Source organism: Xyrauchen texanus, chromosome 19 (assembly GCF_025860055.1).
Source record: "Xyrauchen texanus isolate HMW12.3.18 chromosome 19, RBS_HiC_50CHRs, whole genome shotgun sequence".
Taxonomy (NCBI): Eukaryota; Metazoa; Chordata; class Actinopteri; order Cypriniformes; family Catostomidae; genus Xyrauchen; species Xyrauchen texanus.
In genome coordinates this window covers 29,738,561-29,763,303 of record NC_068294.1, presented here as the reverse complement: position 1 = coordinate 29,763,303, position 24,743 = coordinate 29,738,561, and the positions used below count along the sequence as shown (strand labels likewise).

Below are 24,743 nucleotides of genomic sequence, written 5' to 3'. Positions count from 1 at the left end.
CGTCTACCAGAAAGAATCCAACAGTGTGTCATAATTTCCTTCTCTTCTGTATCGTTTGCCTTCATTTCTGTCTCATCAGTGCTATGTAAGCATATTCAGCTTTGTGATAACATATAAATTATGTGGAGTGCTAGTTTGCTGTGTGTTTGTGTGAGTGTGTGGGTAATAGAGAGATAGATTGTGAGCTTTCAAACTCTTCATCTCAAGTGCTTCAATCTCCACCCCTCAGCATGGTGGTGTCAATTCTGTCCTTTTCATACAACTTCAACTGCTCACTCTTGCTTTCTCTACCTCACACATATTCACATAAGTTATTCCAAATAACAGTGAGATTTCATTAATCATACCCAGACGCTGCTACAATAAACCTATCAGGCATACATTGCTAGTTGTGTTCTGTAACAGTACCACCACATATAACATGAGTCGTGTTGTGCTGTGTATGGTTGTTTTTATTATTTCTCATCCACTGCTGCGTCTTTGTGTATAGCTGTTATCCTACCTTATTGTCTGGCATATTGTGTTGAGATGCTCTTATCTGAGCTGCTGTGGGATGATTTGATGCTCTGGTCTGATCTGTGAAAATGATTTGGTGCGCTCCTGCCTGCCTGCTGCATTAGCTTATGATTGGCTTCTCTGCACTCAGCTGGATTCTGTTGTGGTACTTGATGCCATGCTTAGACACTCAAATTCAGATGCCCTCTATCACCACATTGTGTTCATCTGTGTTGTGCTGTGAAATATAGCCGGACTATTGCTTCAGCCATGGTCATACACCAATTGTTCCTTCCCCAAGGAAATTATCATCCACCATCCCTTCCTCGCTATTTTTCTTTTCCGTAGTTCCATTTCTCCTCAGTCTGATCTGTTCTGTATTAATGAGAGGGGCTATTTCATCTCCTGTTGCGGCCGCTCCGTCCTGATTGTGTTTTCATTGTTCTTTATTTCCTCACCATTTTTCACAGGTTTTCTCTGTCAGGGCGGCAGTCTCCAGTGTAGATCTGACCTGATTACAGGGAAGCTGTGTGTTTGTGTGTGTTTGTGTCTGTGTGTGTGTGTGTGTGTGTGTGTGTGTGTGTGTGTGTGTGTGTGTGTGTGTGTGTGTGTGTGTGTGTGTGTGTGTGAACATCACAACCATAGGGACAGAGGGAAACCTCCATTTAAACCCGGCCATTGCCTCCAGCAACGAGTAAGAGATAAAGGAAATAAAAGAAGAAGAGAGAGAGAGAGAGCAACCATGCCTAAGCCTGAGGGTGGTGAAAACTCTAACTATAGAGGAGAGCTCTCCTTTAGCCTGAGAGCCCTTAAACAGACAAGAGAGGAAAGTAGTAAATCAACAGTTGCAATTTCACTTTTCCTACATTCTTAAAAATAAAGATTCTTCAATAGTTTTTTGAGGTTCAATAGGTTCCCATGTTTTTATCAAGAACCATTTTCACTCTATGGCATTCTTGAGTTGGACATTTGGAGGTTAAATAAGTTCTTGTTGTTGCATTGCCATGTTGATTGCAATGAAAATTAGCTATTTACACATGCAACCACTTTGCAAACATGGCGGGGATATATTGTGTATCCATTTCTTTCATTTAGCCTGCACAATTTGTTTTCAGTTACAAGTATGTCTTTTGTGGTTTGACAGCTTGAAAGAAGCCCATTCAATGCTACAGAAAGTGAAATTGTATAATTAACGTCGCCATTTCTAATCGTTCAGTTTGTGCAGATACACCAGTTTCATACACTAACCTGCAAACTCATGAATGTCACTTTGTTCATTCTTGAACAGCCTGCCACCTCTGTTAAATTAACTGTGCAGTGTCCTACCCACGACTCAACGTGGCGCTTGTCGTCCGGTGTGCGACCACTTAAATGTTTACATGTTAAATGGTGCGGAGTTATTACACTATATCCATCAAATCTGTGTGATTGGTCCAAACAAGGCTTCTTACGTCAACATATCCTGATCTCACACATGCTCAAACAGGAAATTTTACAGCTTTGTTTACACATAGCATACAAACAGAACTTTTCTGTTAATGTTACAACTTTTTGCATGAAAAATTACCAGGGCTGATTTAGCAGTATTTCCAAACATATCCTGTGCACACATGACAGGAATTTTTTTAAATACATTTTCAATAAAAGGCTGTATTTTTGAAAGCACCTAGTGCTTAAAAAAAATGTATACAAAAATATAGTGCACAAAAATTTGCACTATGAGACTTTGGCCATGGACAGTGGAGTTCCATGCTGGAACTCCACTGTCCTCCACTGAAAATGAAGACTTCTGAAAACGCTCTTTAGTACCACATACTTTGAAAAAATGTTATGAAATGGAAAATTGAGTTTTCGTCTGAAATGTGATATGACCCAGGACCTTAAGACAGTATTCTGAACTAAACTCGTTGAGCACTTTATTAGGAACAACTGTAAACCTACTTATTCATGTGAATATATAATCAGTCAATCATGTGGCATCAGTGCAATGCACAAAATCAAGCATATACGGGTCAGGATCTTCAGTAAATGTTCACATCAACCATCACAAAGCAGGGAAAATGTGATCACAGTGATTTCGACCATAGCATGATTGTTGGTGCAAGACAGGCTGGTTTGAGTATTTCTGTAATTTATGATCTCCTGGGACATGCACAACTGTCTCTAGAGTTTACTCAGAATGGTGCCAAAAGCAAAAAACATCCAGTTAGTGGAAATTCTGTGGATGGAAATTCCTTTGTTGATGAGAGAGGCCAACGGATAATGGCCAGACTTGTTTGAGCTGACAGAAAGGCTGTGGTTACTCAGATAACCACTCTGTACAATTGTAGTAAGCAGAATAACATTTCAGAATTCACAACATGTCGAACCTTGAGGTGGATGGGCTACAACAGTAGAAGACCACAACTGGCACTTTATCAGGACCATAGCATATAATAAAGTGCATATTTGTACTGTACAGTTAGCCTTCACAGCCTAGTTTTCATTAGTGTCAATTTACATATTGTGTGTACTCTGACTATGGTCAATAGGTTCTTCAGATCAGCTTATTCATTACTGGGTTCCACCAAGATGGTGTTAATAAGTAAATACATTTTTGAACCTTTATTAATTCTAATTGAAACCGTTTGTTTCATTTTATGTGTGGATCTTGCTGACTAGGAAAACCAAATATTAAAGAGTCTCAGCATTCATTAGATAAGTGTCTCCCAGAGAGAAAGAGCATTTGTGCAGTTTTTCCTGTGTATACTATTTTCTTAAGCAACTGCCTCTGAATCCATAAACAAGGGGCAGTTGCAAAACAGCAGAGGTGAGAGACTGATTTTTTGTTTTATGCCTTCCTCTGTGTCACAGGGCCCTGGGCTGCTCGCAACAGCAGCATAGATACAGGCAGCCTGGAGGTAGGCAGGCGTGTGACCCAAGAAGTGCTGCCGGGGGTGTTCTGGAGGTCTCTGCTGCACCTCAACCAGCCTCAGTTCCTCAAGTTTAACATCTCCCTTGGCAAAGATGCACTGTTTGGGGTTTACATTCGGAAAGGGCTACCTCCGTCCCACGCACAGGTGCGCACACACACACCCTTTCCATCCGGAGATCCCACTGAGTCCTTTTAGGAAAAAGCCTCTTTCATCTGGGCACCACTGTGGATCAATCAGTCATTGCAAATACATTTTAGAAGTCAGCAGGTGTTCGATAAAAAACCTTTCTGAAGCTCAACTTCAAAGTATCTGATTTTTTGATATATATATAAATGCTGTCAAACTACTTGAGATGACAAAAAGTAAAAACGTCCCCTCTTTTCCCCTCCGCAGTATGACTATATGGAGCGTTTGGATGGAAAGGAGAAATGGAGTGTAGTGGAGTCTCCTCGTGAAAGACGAAGTATTCAGACTGTGGTTCTAAATGAGGCTGTGTTTGTGCAGTATCTGGATCCTGGCACATGGCACCTGGCTTTCTACAATGATGGCAATGAGAAGGAATCGGTCTCCTTTAGCACAGCTGTACTGGGTCAGTTACTCATGGTCTATTTTCAATTTTTCAGTACTTTATCAAAACGATAGTTTTACATACAATATTGCCAAAGCATCAATACATACTCAAAAATTCTGAAAAACACTGCTTATTCTCACCATCTTTCTCATTATTATCACTCAAGTCTGACTGTTTTTATTGAAAGCAGAGATACAATAAATTCAGATTGATCGGTTGCATGCACCTCAATGTATATGGTGTTTACAGCCCTGGTAATAGGCTATTAAAGCTGTATCATAGTTGTTAGTGCACATGCTCAAACACATTAAGGTGTGGTGCTCATGTGAGAAACCTGAGTTCCGATCTGGGTTTCAACATTTCCTGATCCTATTCCCCCTGATTTGTCCATTATTTCCTTTCCTCTGTATCCATAAAACTGGCAAAAACAAAACAAAGAAAAAAGCCAAAATAAATACAGCCAGCCTTATTAATAAAGCATGAGCAGAACCATTTCTGTGTAAATAATTTACAAACAAATCTTGTGTAAATTGTTGCATTAAATTGAATGGCAAAACGTATGTAAGAATGGTTTTACAAATGATTCACACAGAAATTTGTTCTGCTTGTGAATGTGGCCTAATAATTAAAAGGGCAGTTAATTTAATATTCAACATATTCAACTTTTTGGTCTGTATAGAAAGATTAAAAGAGATTATAGATTAAAATAGGACATTATTAAATAATGTCAATGCATTAATATTATACAATTTAATGTATATTATTATCCACTGGAAATGAGATAAGCACCTTGTGGCTTTGTTCTATGAATATTCACATGCATGAATTCTAGGAATAAGTGGTGTCCCACCAATTAACCTTGTGCTAATCTACTGTGATATGGCCTAGTTTCATTGCCGTGATATTACTCATGGCTAATGAAATGGTGTGTGACGCTGTTTGAATTGCCTATATCAATAATGACCAGAGACCGCAGGCTCCCCACAGAGAAATGGAGAGGCAGAGGGAAGGAAAAAGACTGTGAAAAGAGACAAAGAAGGCAGTGGAGGAAAACACAAGATGAGAGTTGGGTTTTCTGAGTGTTGGTGGGGTGGTTATAGCTGTCATTACCATTAAAGTTACCTTTTTTAAGAAATATCATATTCTTTTCACAGACTCTGTGCAAGAATGCCCCCGAAACTGTCATGGTAATGGCGAGTGTGTGTCAGGAGTGTGTCACTGTTTCCCAGGGTTCCATGGCATGGACTGCTCGAAAGGTAGTAGACATTCCAATTACACCCTGCTACCTGTAACAGTCACAGAGAGAAAGAGCAAGAGAAAAGAATAAGAAAGAGAGAAAAAAACTTTACCCCTGTGTCACTTGTAGTAGCCAAACAGAGAGTAGCCAAACAGAGAGTTTAGTTTTGACAATGCAATTTAAAATTGTTTGCCACAGATGTTAGACATGAAACACTACGTATATATTTTTGCCCACAACATTTTAAAAAGTCCAAATAAATCATGTATAATAGTGTTTAAAAATACAAACAGTAAGGTCTAAAGACATAAGTGAAAGAAAGAGACACATTTGAAAAAAGCATGTATGAACGAGAGAGGGTTACGCTGAGGGGGAACGGCACTGAATTGTCCCCAGGATGGCGGCAGTAGTGGGATTCTAAGAGCTGTACACATCAAAGATGTGTGTTAATCTAAACGGTCCCAGACACACAACAGTGCTGGTTAGAGCCTAATAGTCAACATACGGTCTGGACGATTGTGGGTGTGTTTCTGATCTAGATATGCATTTAAGAACAAAATTTATGTAATTGCCATCATAATTTGTGGAATATTATCATCAGAAAAATGGTTGCTAAAGCGACTAAATAATATATTTATATATATTTAAAGTTTAGTCTACAGTAATCAAAATAGCTTAATTCAAGAACAACTGATCTTCAATGGGAAGTCCCCATTAAGATACAGTAGGTAAATGTGTGTGTATATCTTCTTGACTTCCCCCTCAATTAATTTGTTATCACAGTTTGACTTAACAAATACACTTGAACTTTCCTGGTATTTAAATTTTATAACTCATCACAGTGTAATTCAGACTGAAAATGAGATCTATGTGTTAGTGGAGTTCTCGCTCTCTTTCTTTCTTTCTTTCTTTCTCTCTCTCTCTCTCTCTCTCCCTCTCCCTCTTTCTGAGGCATAAGGATAATGATTTGTGGTTCATTCAGACCAATATATCCCATTGTTCACCTGGGATGCTCATGATTAATAGTTTTGTTACCTCAATGTTAAATTACATTTTCTTTCATTACAGTTTTCTCCAACCTTTCTCCACTACTAGTGCAGACCCGCGGCGCACGCATGTGTGTGCATGTAAAAATCTAACTTTACATTCGATGATGTAAAAAAAACTAAATGTAGACTTAAGTAACATGTTTTTGCCATGTTTTTCTTTTCCACACAATACCATGGTAATACTATGTTTTCATATACCATTTAAATATATTGTTTCCTTGATGATCAACTGTTTGTGTTTTCCTCATTTATAAGTCGCTTTAGATGAAAGTGTCTGCTAAAAGAATAAATCTAAATAGTAATAGTAACCAGACAGTTCCATGGTATTACTGCCTGATATGATCACAGTGTCATGGTACCCACCACAGCAATTTTTGTAAGGGTTACACACAAATAGAAATACATTTGCACACAAAACACCCGTAAAAAGATCTCAACAGCTCAATTCCTGAACTCAAATAAAAATAGTGGAATGTGTCACAAAATATATTGTAGTTGAAATAGTACTTGTTTCCATAAAGCTCAAAGTTAATCACTTTACAGTATAAAGCCTTTGTGTATATAAAGATTTTTCTGTGCCCATTGTTGTCAGATATGGGTTCTGTTCTTTCATTATTTCTATAAGACCAATTAGAGACACATCTATGACTAAAGCTGCCAGTCATTCTCTCAAAGTTGTAATCTCTTTGTAAACATACAGCAAGCTCCACTGAAGTCTCTCTCCCTCAGCTTTCTCATACTATTCAACAGAATTGTCCACTGCTGAGAGAGAAAGAATATCACACAGCAAAATAATCACACGTCAATCAGATCAAATTCAAAGAATGATTTGTTGTCTCTCCCTGTTTCTTCCCAAGCGGCATGCCCAGTGCTCTGTAGTGGAAACGGTCAGTACGATAAGGGATTGTGTATCTGCTACAGTGGATGGAAGGGCCCGGAATGTGATGTTCCCATCAGCCAGTGCATCGACCCCCAGTGTGGAGGACATGGTACCTGCACAGACGGCACATGTGTTTGCTCGCTGGGCTACAAAGGGGATAACTGTGCAGAGGGTAAGTGTATGTGTCTACATACTTCATTTTTAGCTTTAGTTTGGACAAATGTGTCCCCAAATGTGAGCTAAGCCTGACAAAACTACCACTGGGGCATTTGGGGATGTTCTCATTTAAAATAGCAATTCATATATGCATGCCCTACTAACCCAAAACAGTAACTTTACCAACACTTTTTTATTGTCCAGCCAATTGTGGACAATTCAATAGTCTCTCTGTTTTCTCTGAATTTGAGCATAGTTGAGCTAAACAAGTGTGTCAGATGTGGTTTTGAGGAAATATTGTTTCAATGGTTTAATAATACCCTATGTGACTGTGATAGCTATGTTCTGTTCATGTGACTATTTAAAAAAAAAAAAAGGAGGGAAACACACTTTCACATATTCAAACAGTCATTTTGACTTAATAGCCTTCCCCAAAAACAACTGGAAAATTAAATTGATCCTGGTGTTGAGAACAATAGATTTAGCCTTGATTCTTTGTCTGTGTTCTATAAAGTTTAGTGGCTTTTGGGTAAGACAGTGCCTAACAAAAGAGAGAAATAGGAGAAAATGAGAAAAGTCTCAGGAGTCGGAAAATGGAATGGGGAGAAAAGAGAAGAAAAAAGTAAACAGAGGCTGGCCTGAAAACAGCTAACATAGAAATTGGTTGAAGGAATGCAGAGAGTTTCAGAAATGCTTTGCTGCTTGTCATAACAGAGATGAAAGAATGGGCTGGACAGAAGTGACAGCTAAACAAACAAACAAACAAACAAATGGAACAACACGGCACAAGCCTTACATATTCATTCTCTCTGGTTTTAATTCCAATATTATTATCAAAAGTCTGCCATCCAGTCCCACATTAAAGCTTTTAAAGGGAGAATATACTATATTTAAATGAATAGTTCACCTGAAAATGAAAATGTTGTCATTATTTACTCACCATCATGTCATTCCAAATCTGTAGGACTTTCTTTCTTTTTTGGATCACAAAAGGAGATGTTTTGCAGAATTTGCATGCTTTCTTTTCCATACAACAAAAGCACAACATTTTCAAAAGGCACCATAAATGTTTTTTTTGTTGGGTGAACTGTTTCTTTAAGTATGTGTGTGTTTGTTTGTTTGCATAGAAGAAAGAGTGTGCACAACTTGAGACGTCTCAGTCCACAAGGTCAGCACTTTTGCTCATTTCATTTTTCCTGCCATTCTAAGATTTTTCAAATCAGATATTCATCACAGCAAAGTCACTCAAACAATTTACCTGAAATGCCGGTGACACAAAAATCGATATCTGTGAAGTGCAATTTCTGCAGCATAAACAGGATTTGGCGTGAATTACTTTATATGCGAAAGGGAAAAGGTTCCATCAGCCGATGGGTGTCACACGGGGCACCACAGAGCTGGGTAATTTGTTAAATGGCCTTCTCGCACTTTTCATGGCCAGAGCTCCTCCTCTGCTCTGCAGTCAATATGTTCTGTTTTTGTTTTGTTTTTTTAGGTATCCAGGAACATGTGAGACAGATGTTCAAAGTCAAAAAGAGAATGGAAGGGTGGAAGGGAAATGAAGGGAGAGAAAGGAGTACAGAGAGATATGCTGAGAAAGTGTGAGGGAAGTTTATAAGCGAAGTGTGAAAGGAAAGACAGGAAACTGCTATTCTCACACTTAGAGTGTGTGGAATATTGATTTTTCATGCTTAGATGAAAGACAGTATGTGCATTTGTATGCTTTTTTCAAAATCCTTTCAAGCCCAGTTGTGGAGGTGTATGGATCTATGCACTTTATATATGTTTTTATGTGGTTACATGGCGGTGTCTTAAGAATTTTTTTTAATAAATAAATAGGTACACACACATATATATATATATATATATATATATAACATAGAGCAGAATCACAGTCAAACTGATATTCAGTTCAATAGCACGATTGTGAGTGTGACGTTTATTTTATGCTACTGTTCTATAAACAACAAGTTAATTAAATTAAATTAATGTTCATGACAGATGAAGTCACAAACCTCTCCCTCTTGTTTTACGCAGTTGACTGTCTGGATCCGAACTGCTCAAATAACGGCATCTGTGTGAATGGAGAGTGCCACTGTAAGCCAGGATGGGGCGGACCCAACTGTGAGCTGCCCAGAGCACAATGCCCAGATCAGTGCCATGGTCATGGGGCTTTTATCCCAGACACAGGCCTCTGTAGCTGTGACCCCAACTGGATGGGCCCTGACTGCTCCGTCGGTCAGTTTGCATGTTTGATTGAATCACTGTAATACAGACAATCTAGTCTTATCTTTTAGTTTTGTATACCTGCTTTTTACTAATTTGTGATATTCTAATCAGAGTTATACTTCACTGTCTCTCTCTCTCTATCAATTTCCATTTTAGATTTCTTAATTGGCATGAGAAAACTATACATATAAGACTTAATGTTATAGTGATAATAAACATGCTTATTGATAAAGACACTTAAGGAAGATCACTCACTTTTCCTCCTACTGTGGCAGGCAGATACATACTGTGCTGCTATTACACAGCAGTTGTTGAGTTTGCAAAAAACATGGCAGTTTTCCTTTGATCATTAAAGTTTCAAATGTGTGGTATATCTGTTTAATTGTGTCTCTCTCCCCAGAGGTTTGCTCAATTGACTGCGGTACTCATGGCGTGTGTATGGGCGGTTTGTGCCGCTGTGAGGAGGGCTGGACGGGTGCGGAGTGTGACCAACGCGTGTGTAACCCACTCTGCGTGAAGCACGGCACCTGTAAGGATGGCAAGTGTGACTGCGAACAGGGCTGGAATGGAGAACATTGCACCATGGGTAGGCAAACACCCACCACTGAGCCAGACACTGAACCTTATCTGCTCCCTACACCTATCTTTACAACCAATAGCCACAGCACACACTGTATCTGCTCTCATGAACACTATAAAGAATCATTTGTATTAAAAATACCTTTCATGTCTAGACTAATAATTTGCTATAGTTTCAAACATCTAATATTATTTTAAACACTTGCCCTGAGGCAAGAAAGAAAAAAGACATGTCTGATCCAACCAACTTTCCCTGACCTACAAAATCCCAGACTGACAATGGGAAAATAATTCAAGTGAATAAGAACTTTCCTGTCCTGAGAGGAACCCTGAAATAATTTGAGAAATTAGAAAACATGTGGGTTTAAGGGTGGTTTCACATTTAGTACGTTTTAAGTGAACCAAACCCAGTTCGGTTAAAGTGGACCAGAAAGGGAACCAGCCGCAAATGACCTCAGTGCTTTTGGTGTTCCCAATGAGTGGACTTAAAAAAGGGCCCAGCATCATTTTTGGTCCTCTTCACATGGTCTAAGACCACTTGTTGTTTACTCCTCAGCTCCTTAAGAATTCAGACCGCATTACAGCTAGGGCTGTCATGATTATGAAATTTGGCTGACAATAATTTTTCATAAATAATTGCGATTATTACAATAAGCAATTGTAATTGGGGCTATGTGATTACGTTTAAGGCTTTAAAAAATATTGAATTTTTCATAAAGAATTTTGCACAGGTATATAATTTCATAAAAATAATATTTTATATGTTATAGCATTTATGAAACCCAGACAACAACACCAATTATATTACATTATGCAATAATAATATCTAATAATAATAATAATTTCTGTCCTAAATTCTTCACTCTCTCTCACGTAAGGCTCTCTGATAAAACCTTCAAGCCCTTATTTCGCATGAAGGAAAACATTTGAAATTCTTTGTGCATTTGAAAATATGTTTCTTTATCTATCATTTCAAGAGTTATGGAGTAAGCAAGCATCTCCTCTTTGCGTGTTATTTACATTGTGTGTATGAGCCAAGAACATTTGCCATTGAGCAATAAAATTAAAGTGAAACTATAAAAAAGTTTGGCGCAAACCTCCGTAGACGGTACACCCATCAGAGCACTTTAAAGTGGTTCAACTTAACGTGCTGCAATGCTCTGAATGCGTTCATTTTAGGTGCTCAAATAATACCACAAGGACAGAATATGAGACACAAAAAGATGTCGTGGTAATTATGGTACATCTGTGTTTGCTTAAAATTCCCATATGTGGACAGTAAATTGTGACTGGAATATGAAGTATGTAATGTAGCTATGTATGGCAAGCCACAAGGTACTTATGTCATAAAATGCAAAGCGGACTGGTACCTCTTCGCTTTCACGTCGCACCAATAAATCGAACCACAAAAGGACCCACAAACTAACTGAATGGTTCACTTTTGGTTCCTTTTAGTGGGTTCTGAGATCACTTGAGTTGTTCACATAGACAAGTTATATCGCTCTGAGAGCGCTTGGAGTGCTCAAACAAACTAGGTGTGAAAACAACCTAAGTCTGATTGCACTTTACATTTGAGCTAGCATGTTGTGGCAGGTGTAAGGACAGGTGTAAAGTACACAAATAAAACAGGATATGTCACATACTAATTACTTCCTGAATTAAGCAAAAAGAATGATTGGTCACACAAATCACTGTGAACTTTATGAATGTCTATGCACTATCGACAATGTTAATTGTCATCTGTACATTTAATTTGATCGGAATCTGACATTGTGAAGATGAGCATGTTTTTTCATATGCCTGATATCCAGATCTATACATTCATAAGCGGGTATACATGCATCTTGCACGTGCGATGTCACAATCAGAGAATAATTTGATGCTTTCAAATCTTGTGGTTTTCTTGCATTTTCAGGTTTTCTGAATAAACTGATTTTTGGTTGTTATTGGTATAATTGTATGCATGAATGTGCACTTAATATTTATAAAAACATTAAGATATCATGTAAAGTTGGTCTGATATTGAATCTTAATGCCGAGCTGGTGTGATACATCTTGAAGATCTTCAACTCAAGTGTATCTGCACAGAGCGTACATTTACAAATCCTGGCTCATGAATATTTATTTGATTAAGTAAATGAGAGGTCCAGTAAATTTACCTATCAATGTCAGCACAACCTTTTTATATTCAAGAGCTAGGCCATTTCGTCACAACCAGCCAGTTGGCAGCCTACCATTTAAAAACTTGTTCCAGCGCTAATGGTCAGGAGGTGTAGGAGAGATGAACCCAGGATGTGCAGAGGTGTGAGTTTGTGTGGTGAGGGGTTATTCAGAAGAATTGGACTGTACCTCTGTGTGGTGTTGGACTGAGAGCAGACTTATTCATGTTTTATCACGCCCCAGACAGCGGTTGTAGGTGTGGGCTACAGAGTAATGAACAGCTCTTTTGGAAAAGCAGGGATTGATGAAAGGAAGAGGCATCTTCACCTTGATAAGTCACACCTCTCTTTGGCCTTGACACATGTCTTTCAAAAATAGACTCAAAAGCCAGAATTTTCTGTTCTTTCATCATCTATGTCTGTTTGTGCATGTTTCTCTATCTGTCACTCCAAAGATGACACAAGCGTCAAAGACTTAGCAAGTCTCAAAGCGCTCTGCCTTTAATCCTTTTCCCCATTGTACGCAAAGACAGGATGTCTGTCTGGTTATTGTCATCCAAGTCTTTCTGCAGACAAAAAAAAACCTTTTAAATGGCTTCCGTCATCTTTAGTTTCCATTTTTATTTCTCAGATTTATTTTGTTTTTATTTAACTGATTCAAGTGGAGCAAAAACTGCTAAGATATGTGCATATGTCTTGTTGTTTTGACACCCTCTTTTGTTTTGTTCCCTCTGCATGTCCTCTCTGATGCAGACTTTTGGAATACGAATAATGAAGGTATTGTACCTCATCGTACTGTGACCAGTGCTAGCTGCACTTTAGTCTGGGTGTGAGCAATTCCCCCACGTCTGATAGCTTGGCTGCATAGAGAATGTGTGCTTCTGTTTGTAGAGTAGCCGTGGTGAAGTAGAATGTCATGTTGAGTTGGTTCATAGTTCAAATCTGTGTTCTAAAGCTTGTGCGTTTCTATTCTTGTTGTCAGATGATAATAGTTCATCTTTTTGCATTGTTGCATTTCAAATATTCCTCTCTAAGTAGTACTACATAACTGAGCTACAAAAGTGACTTTTCAATACTTTAGAACTTGGAGTCACACATTTCACATATGTTACTAGGTAAGCATTCATTTAGTTTACATTTTTTTCAATACAACTTTGCATCAGTGCTCTTACTACAAAGACAGCCCCTCTGAAGTAACATGTTCAAGTGCCTTGCTGAAGGCCACAATGGTAATAGTTAACGAAGCACCCTGGGATTTGAACCTATAACATTCTGGTTGCCAGCCTAGACCTTTAACAATTAGGCCATACCACCATTTTAATATTCTGAATCACAATAGTAATAACAACAATGTTCATTTAAGATAAATAGAATTACAATTATATTTAGTCTGCATCATCCATTTACCTCTGATGATGTCAGTTTCTGTATGAAAGCATGCAGAGACTTTCTGTATAAATAGAACTTTAATGCAATGACACCAGAGAATGCTGCCATAAAGTTATAGCAGGGACAGTCCTCCTGTAGCAACATGGGATTAAGTGCCTTGCTTAAAGGCACAATGATGATGATTTATGACTTGCTCGTTGCGGGGATCCGAACCAGCAAACTTCACTACAGCACACCCCCCGATTCCCCTCCAGTTGTTCAAGGAGAGGAGAGTAGTTCAACTTGAGACAGAGTAGAGCTTGAAGACCCACAGTCTCACTAGGGCACAACGTGTTTCTGAGTTTGCACTGAACAGGGCCACAGAAGACAAGTCATACTACACATTGCTTACTTTGAGTCTGCCTCGGACAAAAAAGCTCATTTACAGAGGACAATGCAGAGGTGAGGCAAAGATTGTGTTGATTTTCCTCTATCATTACCGTGAGCAAAGCGAAGTGTAGCAGTGGATCCTGACATAAATGTGAAAATTCAACAATGTTGGTGCAAAGCACAGCATTCAGGAGCAGCAAGCTGCTTTTTTACAGAGCATATTTTGGCACACAGGGTGCAGGACAACAGGAGGCATGGTAATGACTTTGTTGCAATTCATAAGATGAATACTAATGGAGGGTCAGGAGTGTGTGCTTTCCTAAGAGGGTAGAACAGTGTGTTTGCAGGGAGAACAGGATAATGGGGAGTTTAACTGCAGGGCCCGCAGTGATAACCTGAATACTCATGGATCAGTGGACTGGAGCGAGTCTGGCAGAACAGCTTACCACCATTGCATTCTGATTGTCACTAACAAAAGTTCAGGGTTGGGAGGGTTACATTTTAATGCAATCTATTACAGATTACTGATTACGTAACAATAAATGTAATCAGTAATGTAATACATTTACAGCAAAATGAAAGTAATCAAATAACTTTTCATTACTTAAGGGCACATATTTAAATAAAGTCAAGATAAAATTCATATGGTCTCTAAAACTTTAAATGATGTGTTGAATGCAAACAGAACATTTTTGAGTTTTCTATCTTAGGAAAAGAAACATGTGCACTTTCAAGAAAACAGAACAACAACAAACTTTTTTAACAACAATTTTAGAACAACAATTTTTAAAGAAACCTGGTAAGGGTCTGCTACAGAAAAATAACATTTCTCATAAAGCAAATATAATCAGAGCAGATGTACTGAATTTTGCCTTGGTTAACATTAAACTAAATCCGACAGATTCAAAGACACTACAAAGTACTGTATTGCAGTTAGTGTGTACAGGTAATTGTAATTTGCACTATTCATTTACTTCAGACTGTATTCAATAGGTAGATCACACGTTATTATCATCATCATTATTATTATCATAATGAAATGCTAGAGAGTCTTTCCTCTGCTTGCTCATTATCCAAAGTAAAACATCATCTGCTAACAGTTTATGACATTTCTATGTTTCTGTTTCTGTTTTAGGAGCATTTTAAAGGGGAAAAAAGTTTTGATTCCAAAATGAAAACAAAATCTAGTTTTAAAGAATAGATCAAAACAGATTTAAACTTTTAGTGTCTTTTCAATTACTTATTCCTAATTACTATAAGTTTTGAACATTTGCCAGAATGTTTCCCTCACCCAGACATTTGAACTGTTCTCTACAATAATTTATCAAAATCAAATAAATTCTTCATTGAACTTTCTTTCCTAAGAACTTTTTAATTAACATTTCTAATTAATTTGGTATTTATGTTTACAATTTGGATTTGTTAATAATGCAAATGCAAAATCATGAGAGGTGAAAAAGGAGAGAAAGTCATTGCAGGTTCTCCAGGGGTGTTTCAGTTAATTTTTGTATTGTTGTATTCAAAACGATTTAAGTACCGTTTATCTGGGGGTGTATTTTTGTTATACATTTTTTTTTTCAGCTTCAAATCGAATGGAACAACAATACAGGACGTCCTGACTAATATAGTACAGTTCGCATTTGCAACCATGCAATCCAGGGGATTTCTATGCCGTACCAGCAATGATGTGCAAATCGTGTCAGTATTGGCAGCTATTCCTGCTCCTGTCAAATGATGAGGGCCACGGATTTCTTTGAGCATTAAGGCTAACTCATTTTAAAACATTTTAATATGAACTAATTTTAGCTAACCTAGCTAATGTGATTTCTGTGTGGCTCTTATTAACTTCAAATTCTCAGGTCCTTGGATAATGCGAGCATCTTCACAGCTGGAAGGCATAAATTCCACTGAATCTGAGACAAATGCATCCCAGCTTTAACTGCAGCTCTTTTATAGAATGAAAATTGTTAAAGCTGCAGAGTCTAATTTCTACTCTATTTGCCACACCAAACAGTATAAAAAAAAATAGTACTCCCAAATACTGTAATTTCCCAAACACTCCGCCCTTGTTTGAACTGTGATTGGTTGAGCCAATTTTGCTATGCCAGGCTACTCCAGCAAATGCTGTAAATCCAAAGTGCTTACCCATTTTGGGCAAATCAATTTATGAATGGCATAATTATAGTTTTCTCTGCACATTAAGCTGGGTTAGAATGAAATATCATCTTTAATGTATCGTCTAATGCATTCAGTGTTGTATGTCTGGTTTGAAGAAATATTGATTGGCCTGAACTTTGTAGCTGTGCATGGGAGTGGATCTGCAAATCTTCAGATCGTTATGTCTTTAGGTCTCTGAGATAACTCCCTCCTGTTCTGCATACAGCGCAATGTTCCCTCTCGGCTAAAGTCCAGAGACCACTGAAGTGACAATTCTCTGCTCTCTCACTATGGCTATGCTGAAGTTTTAGGATGTTATTTGACTTTGTAGTATTACATGGAACAATAGTGGTGAGGAACACCCAGACAGAGGGAGTTTTATAGGTGCTCACTCCCTTTGGGATTTTATCTGTCGCTTCCTAAAGCGAGTTTGGAGGATTTATGATTCTAACCTTTATTTTATGACCTTTAAAGGAGAGAGGGCTGCAGGCCAGTAGAAGGCAGAGATAGGTGGAGGACAGGCTGTCTGTTCCACATTCTCTCTCTTAACATTTCATCCTAGGTTTTCATTCTTTCTTTCTTTCTTTCTTTCTTTCTTTCTTTCTATCTATCTTTTTTCTATCTATCTCTTTTGCCTGCTGTTCTTTCCCATTTTTTTTTTTCACCAATCCAGCTGTCTCTTTCTATCTATCTCTCCATCCATCAGCAGGTAACTGTTGCTATGGAACATGCTTCTTTCTCATTCTCACCTTTGCATTTCTCTTAGTTCCCGTGGGTGCTGACCCATAACTCAAGGCAATCTAAGCTCCTTTTTAAGTAGATTACAATAGAGTCAACCCACATTTCTTTAGCCAGATGGCTTAATAGTTTGTGAAATCCCACTTTATTCCAGTTAGTGTGCTGAGAATCGACTGGCCTTTGGCATGAAAAAGGGGCCACACTCAGTGCTGCCCAATGAAGAAGATCAATGGTCATGATAGATTTTGCTCTCCTGGTGTTTTATAAGTGTTTGGCTGCTTAAAATGGCAGCTCTATTTAAAAGGCAATCATTGCTAAGTGACTTTTCTCTCAGCTCAATATTGCTTGACAATCGATGCATAGCAGGCTTTTAATGTGGCATCTCAAGGACCCCAGACATTGAAAATTACATTAATTAAAGCAACATTTGATTTGAGTAACAATGGCTCACTGTGTCCCAGTGTGTGCAAGGTTTTCACGCTCTCTGAATGGGGGCCATTTCATTTTACCTCATCACAAATTGTCTAAATTGTCACCTGTGCTGGGTTAGCAGCCAAAAATATAATAACCACCAGCTTTTTCCAAAAGTCTGCTTTTCCATGGTAACAAGAAGCAGAGGCTCTGACAAAATAAGGTTACCTTGTAGGCAAATCAGTTTGCTCAGTGACTATAGTGGTCCATATTGTCTACCCATATTGCCTCTTACCAGTTATTTCCAGTCATGATAGTACAGCTTGTATCAACTTGAATAGAGAAAGGCAGAAATCTTCAAAACTGTTGGTAATGATTGTGCTCCAAAAACTAATTCAAAACATCAGTAAAATCTGACAACAATGGTATCAAAAATGGTCTTTCTTTAGCTCAAATCGCACAAAAAAAGGTATTTTTGTATAGCTATTAAACAATCAGCCAATTGGCTCTTTTAACTATAAGTGGGGATTTCCATTCCTACAACCGCTGTGATGCTTCTATCAATAAGCAGATTGGCTCTTATAACATTAAGTCAAAACAACAGTTGCCATACTTAAAAGTGTTACAGTTTATCCAATTCATATATGTAAGAGTGGTCCATCACCTCCCTTTATAATGTATCTGGACACAAAAACAAATGTGTTATCTGTTGGAGATTGAACTCTGAGCCACCAGCGATGGTTACTGGTGACACAATGTGATGTCACTGCGTGGTTTCGTTTTACCGCAGAAAGACAGTAAGGGACGAGGCTCCTGGCAGAGCTGAGATTTTTAGACCACATGTTTTATTTACACAAAACTGCTGATAACTCAGAAATGTCAGGTCACATCTCCAGGGTGCTTAATTATGGACCGAAGCGTAAGGAGTATAGCGCTTAGCCTTTTCATGTGTCTTTGCGTTTGTTCGTTAGTCTCTGTGTCTGCCTCTCTTTCTTTAAACATGCACTTCAATGCACAATATTCTTCAAACAATCTTTCTCAAAACTGTTTTGATAAGGTCTGTTTCTGCTTTTGTCTTTTAGGAAGACTGTTTACCCCCCCACAGCATATATTAAACACCCACACACACACTCCATGCTCCACTCCAAAAACATGTGATCCATTTGTCAAAGCACTTCACTCTTTCTCTCAAAAATGTCTTTCAAATAAGTATACCTCAAAACCTTTGTCTCACACACATTTCTCTCCCACACAATGTACTTACTCCAAGGTATCATGTTCTTTTTCTCACTCTCTCTCTCACGCATACACACACTCATGCACACCTAGGCCTGTGGAGGCATCCTAATTTGATCTGTAGAGTCTAGTCTCTCCTAACTACATTCTTACATGAAAGAGCAGTGCTCTCTGACCAGCCAAATCAAATCATCTTCTGTAAATGAACAGTCTGAGAGTATATCTGCTCCTAAAAAAATATCCCTGTAGTTCTGATAAAATCTTTTACAACCAACAGGAGCCATCAGTGGAAAATAACAAAAAGTAATTTAATTGTTATCAGACTTTACTGATTTGCGGTGCGAAAAGTAATGCTTTTGGTTATGTTTTTTTATCCAATAAGAGTATACATCATCAGATAAGCATTGAGCACATTGAGAGGCAGTTGTGTGTGCATGCATTGATGCATGCCTTATACAGTCATGGCCAAAAGTTAGAAAATATAGCTACATTTTAATGTGAATTAAAATTAGAAAATAGGAAAGAAAATGAACTCAAATGCAACACATAAATATGAAGTTCAGTTAATTTCAGTTAGATTAAAATCAGTGCAACTCCAATTCCTTTCTAGCTCCTAATAGTGCAATTGTTGCAGCAAACCTGAAAATTCTTAATAAATAAATACTTCCAGCTGTTTTCAAACTTTTGGTCACTAAACTAATGTCTTGATGGATTCCTGTCTTTCTCAATCCTTTGTGCTTCTCTCTTCTCTTTTGCTCGCCCCTTCTGCAGATGGCTGTCCAAACAGATGTAATGGAAATGGGCAGTGTTTGCTGGGTCAAAACAGCTGGCACTGTGAGTGCAAAACTGGATGGAGGGGCACCGGCTGCAATGTTGCCATGGAAACTTCATGCGCGGACAACAAAGACAATGAAGGGGGTGAGACACCTGTTTCCTCTGTACGACTTTGCTTTACATGGAACAGCCCCATGGCAAAATGATATGCATCACTGAAGAACATTCACATGCCACAGCATGAAATTCATCAGAGGGTTAAGATAGAAATGCTCTGCATGACTTGAAGCTGAAGTATGTCTGTGCCATTAGTGCCACCAAATGGTATTGCAAAAATAATGACTGAACCCTCCCATTGTTTAGTGAAATAGGTGATGTGCTGACCCAAACTCACACCATTGGTCAGACAGTTAAAACAAACAGAGCCACAGTGTTTCATTGACCTAATGTCTTTTTTATAGATGTATCTGCACATTAAGCTGGGATAAAGTGTGTTTTCGCATTTCATTCTCTGATGGGGTCAGAGTGTCCATTTATATTAGTACCCAACAGTTGTTTGAGGTCTTGAAGATAAATGCTCCATTCTAGCTAGAAGTGTCTTAATGTATACCTCGGTCTACAATTCTTTGAAACCATATTTCATAGAAATAAACTAACCTTTCCAATTGACCATTATAGCTATTCTCAGAACAAATCTAGAGCTGGGATATTGACTTTCATCTGAAATGATGAATAAAAAGGAAGAATGTCAGGTGTCACGTGCAGGCATTCAGGCTTTATTCAAAGCCCAAAAGTGACAAAACGAAGACAGCAGATCACACCATGTGGTAAATGAATAGCAGAAGAGAGACAAACTTTAGATTCAACATCTTGGTGTTCAAAACATATGAGACACTTTGATGAAATGACCTCTTGTTCAACAAATGAAGAATGTTTCTTTTCAAACAGAAGTGATGAAGAAAGGAATCTTTTGATGCTTTAGGCAGCTTTGATTGAATGTGTACAATTGCAATATGGCATCATCACATCACATTGATGTTTCTTTTCTTCTAGATGGTCTGACAGACTGTATGGATCCAGACTGCTGTATCCAAAGTCCCTGCCAGAACAGTCCGCTTTGTAGAGGGTCCAGGGACCCCTTACAGGTCATCCAGCAGGGCCAGCTCCCCGAGCAGAAAGTACGTTCCTTCTATGACCGTGTCAAGATGCTAGTGGGCCGGGACAGCACACACATAATCCCTGCTGACAACCCCTTTAACGCAAGGTAACTTTCTTCACTGCACCAAACAGCTCACAAGCTTCTCGGCTGGTTGTACACTCCAAGCAAAGTTGGTTTATTTAGATTTATTTCCTTCGTAGTAGAAGAATTTAAATGTTAAATATCAACTCAAGCACAGACAATTTACTACAAATCTTTTAGTCAAAAACATGCTGATGAGTCGCTAATGAGAAGTTTATGGGATTTTTTGACAGCAGTTATTGATTTGCTGGGATCACTTTGAATGTATGTATTATCAAACAGTTGATGTCCTGTTCTATCTTATATCTTCACCAGTCTGGCATCTCTGATCAGAGGTCAGGTGGTGACTACAGATGGTACCCCACTTGTGGGAGTTAACGTGTCATTTGTCAAGTACCCCCAGTATGGCTACACCCTGACACGCCAAGATGGAACGTAAGTGTCTCCATATTCCTCTTACATAAACGTCAAACCCCTAACGTGTTCCCTGGATCAAAATATTTTGATGGAACACTATTCTTGTAATAACCCTATCCCTAACCCTATTTCCTTATCCTAACATTGAACTACACCAAAAATCGGAGGGATAAAACTAATGTTTTACAATCTCATTAACTGTAGACCTAAGCCAAACCTTAAACATTCTCCTTTCCCTGAAATCCAATTGGTTGATAAGAATGTTGTTTCAAGACCAACAAAAATGGCAAAATTGTCTTATTTGGCAATATTACAGTTAACATCTAAACCAGTGTTTCCAGCCATTTTTTCCATAAGTACCCCCACAGCACCATCAGTAAGTCTCAAGTGCCCCTACATTGATAAAGAAATGAAGATGTGTACCAAAGACTAAATATAATTTAACATTATCATTAATATTGATTATTATTTATTAATCAGTATTGGTTTGACCTATTGACACCCATTTATAAATACATTTTAGAGCTGGGTATTGATAAAAAAAATTCCACATTTGCTTCCAATTGATTCATTTGGGTATGATGCATTTATAAAGTCTATTTTGCTCACATATGTAAGAAATTATCTCTCAGCTAATGCTGTTAATTATATAGGGATCTTTAAACTTGGTATATTATGAAATATTAATTTTACAAATTGTATTTTATCAGTAGTTATGTAGATATGTACAACCAAAGCTAAAACGGTACTGTCTCTTTAAGACTGTTGACATTTAATCCAGTGAGCACAGAGACGACAAGATATAATGTGCATGGTTTCTTTAGAACTCTGTGCTATTTGTGATTAGAATAAATGTTACTTTTTTGTTGTTTTCAATCAACAAATGACTAAAGTACAATCATTAAAACAATCATTATTTTGTGATAAATGGATTGGCTGGATCTCATCTTTGGACACACTGAGTAAAACCAAACCTTTACTTTCAAAACACAGTGAAAAGATAGCTGTGCCTAGCTTTGCATTGAGTAAAGATTATTTATATCAGGATTGTTCAAATGAAGATTGTGATTAATTGGAAAATCTATATTTGTACCCATCCCTACTATTTTATTTTAAGCCATACAATTTGTTAGGTTCAACATATCAAAATCCTATCTTTTCGTTTACCCATGAAATCTGCTTAGTACACATGCTTGGGAATCACTGAACCACATCAGCCAGGCACAAAAAAACCAATTTCGCTCTTTATTCCATCAAGCCTTATTTGGTGACATACTTGTTTACATAAGCTTCTATTGATTTAGAGAGCTAAATACTAACTGAACAAATCTTTATTAGTTTCATTTAGAACCGGGTAAACTCAGTCTTTCCATTGCAATGACTGCAATCTATCAAAACAATGTATCAACCCTCCCAGCTAAATGGCATTTTTAATGGCAAAAGCATTCAGAACGTAATAGCGCTATCAATAACTGAGAATAACACAAGTACATATTTGTTTTTTATACTCTGTTTGCCTTTCCCCCCTCCCTCTTGCTTTCATTTCATTAGATTTGACCTCATTGCCAATGGCGGAGCCTCCCTCACGCTACGCTTTGAGCGAGCTCCATTTCTGAGCCAAGAGCGCACGGTGTGGCTTCCATGGAACATTTTCTATGCCATGGACACTCTGATGCTGAAGACAGAAGAGAACACAATCCCTAGCTGTGATCTTAGTGGCTTTGTGAGGCCAGATCCCCTGGTTGTGGCCTCCCCCCTCTCCTCCTTCTTCAGTTCCAGGCCAGGAGAAAGGTCCATTATTCCAGAGACCCAGGTAAGAGGGTTACTTGGTTCTTAAGCACCTAGACCTTCATTACTGTAATCACCACATTAATGCATTTCGCACTGATGGGATTCTCTGACTAGAACTCTGTTACATATTCAGTTATTCATTACATTTACTCCTCATCTCTGCACACTTTAATCTACCAAATCTTGCTTGCTTTTTTTATTTTTTTCATGTTCTCTCGCCACATTTTGATCATTTCTCATTCTCATTTTTAATGTCTTTAGTAAATTAGTTGACATGTTATTAACCTGCCAGAAATCACAGGTCAACCCTCATCAACCATCTGCACTCTAATTACAGTATCATATTTTTATATAATTTTTATTTCTGACATCTTGTTAGCTTCCTTGAGCCTTTCTTCTTCCCTATGATCTTCCTCATTACTTTCTTTTTTGTTTGAAAGAACTATTTCCCATTATTTTATTCTCCTGTGGCCTGAGAGAAACAGTTGTTTTTGTATTTTAAAGTCAACATGAAATAAAAAACATCTGTGCATGTTATTCCAAATAAAAAATAATGTATTATACATTTATTACTTCCTCTGAAATGAATAATTACGCAGACATGGATAATGTTAACCAAATGCTAAATAGCTATTACCTTCAGATTTAGCCATTTAGCAGATGCTTTAATCTAAAGCAATTTACAAATGAGGAGCATAACAAGAAAATGTATCATTAAAAAAAGTCAAGTTTATTAAACAACGTTTAAGGTTGTGGTCTGGTCAAATGCTTATGAAGGGAAACATTATGTCTTCAGTTATTTCTTGAATTAAACAAGCATTCAGCTTCATTCTTTTATCAGATGGCCACTTTTAATGATCCAATCATTTACAAATGAACAAATCAAGTCCCTGCCTATATTATTTCTTGTTGCATATCCTGTTTCACACTGAAATATGTCACATTACAGAAGTAAAATGTGTTGCAAACAGGGTGTAATGTTGTATTTAAACTTGAAGGTCATTCCTCCATCTGTCCACTAGGTTCTTCATGAGCAGATTGAGATCCCAGGCACAAATTTAAAGCTCTGTCATCTGAGCTCACGGACAGCAGGTTACCGCTCATTGCTCAAAATCACCATGACCCAAGCTGTGGTGCCTCTTAACTTGGTCAAAGTCTATCTAATGGTCGCTGTGGAAGGCCACCTCTTCCAGAAGTGGTTCCATGCCTCACCCAACCTCGCCTACACCTTTATCTGGGACAAGACGGATGCTTACAGCCAGCGTGTCTATGGTCTATCTGATGCAGTGGGTAAGGGCACAGAGAGAACAAATATACATAGATAACTTAACACAATGCTCCTCTTTCTCTTGCAAAAATTGGCCAATTCATCAGAGCCATGGCCTAGAGCCATGGTGTTCATGGATTTGATGTTAAGTTTATGTCCGGCTTGTCTCTTTTCCTAATCCCTTTGCCTTGTCTACCACTTTTACACATTTTCCATCCTCTCTCTTCTATCCCTATGCAAAATAAGTGGCAAAAAGTGCAAAAACCATTTGAGGATATCTGATGCTCGTTAAAGGGATAGTTCACCCAAAAATTAAAATTCTCATCATTTACTCACCCAGATGTGTATGAATTTTATTCTTCTGCTGAACATAAACAAAGATTTTTAGAAGAATATCTCTTAATAGCTCTGTAGGTCCATATAATGCAAGTGAATGGTGGCCAGAAATTTTAAGGTCCAAAAAGAATATAAAGACAGCATAAAAGTTATCCACACGACACTAGTGTTTAAATCAATGTCTTCAGAAGTGATATGATAGGTGTGGGTGAGAAACAGATCAATATTTAAGTCTTTTTTCTTACTATAAATTCTCCTCCCTGTCCAGCATGTGGCAATATGCACAAATCATGTGAATCGGCAACAGGGGCGTAGCACCAAATTTTGGGCCCTGGGTACAAACCATCT

General features: G+C 38.0%; 1 protein-coding gene across 1 annotated transcript in view; it reads left to right on the top strand.

Annotated features, from left to right (window-relative positions):
* LOC127659897 (teneurin-2-like) overlaps window positions 1-24,743 on the top strand; it is a 333,843-nt gene that overhangs the window by 291,485 nt on the left and 17,615 nt on the right. The window contains exons 8-19 of the mRNA XM_052149875.1: window positions 3,349-3,554; window positions 3,804-3,999; window positions 5,136-5,237; window positions 7,125-7,319; window positions 9,341-9,541; window positions 9,933-10,118; window positions 13,024-13,047; window positions 19,342-19,488; window positions 20,398-20,608; window positions 20,900-21,019; window positions 22,553-22,814; window positions 23,815-24,082. Of these exons, the coding sequence (XP_052005835.1) occupies window positions 3,349-3,554; window positions 3,804-3,999; window positions 5,136-5,237; window positions 7,125-7,319; window positions 9,341-9,541; window positions 9,933-10,118; window positions 13,024-13,047; window positions 19,342-19,488; window positions 20,398-20,608; window positions 20,900-21,019; window positions 22,553-22,814; window positions 23,815-24,082 (2,118 nt within the window). The remainder of the gene's footprint in view (window positions 1-3,348; window positions 3,555-3,803; window positions 4,000-5,135; window positions 5,238-7,124; window positions 7,320-9,340; window positions 9,542-9,932; window positions 10,119-13,023; window positions 13,048-19,341; window positions 19,489-20,397; window positions 20,609-20,899; window positions 21,020-22,552; window positions 22,815-23,814; window positions 24,083-24,743) is intronic.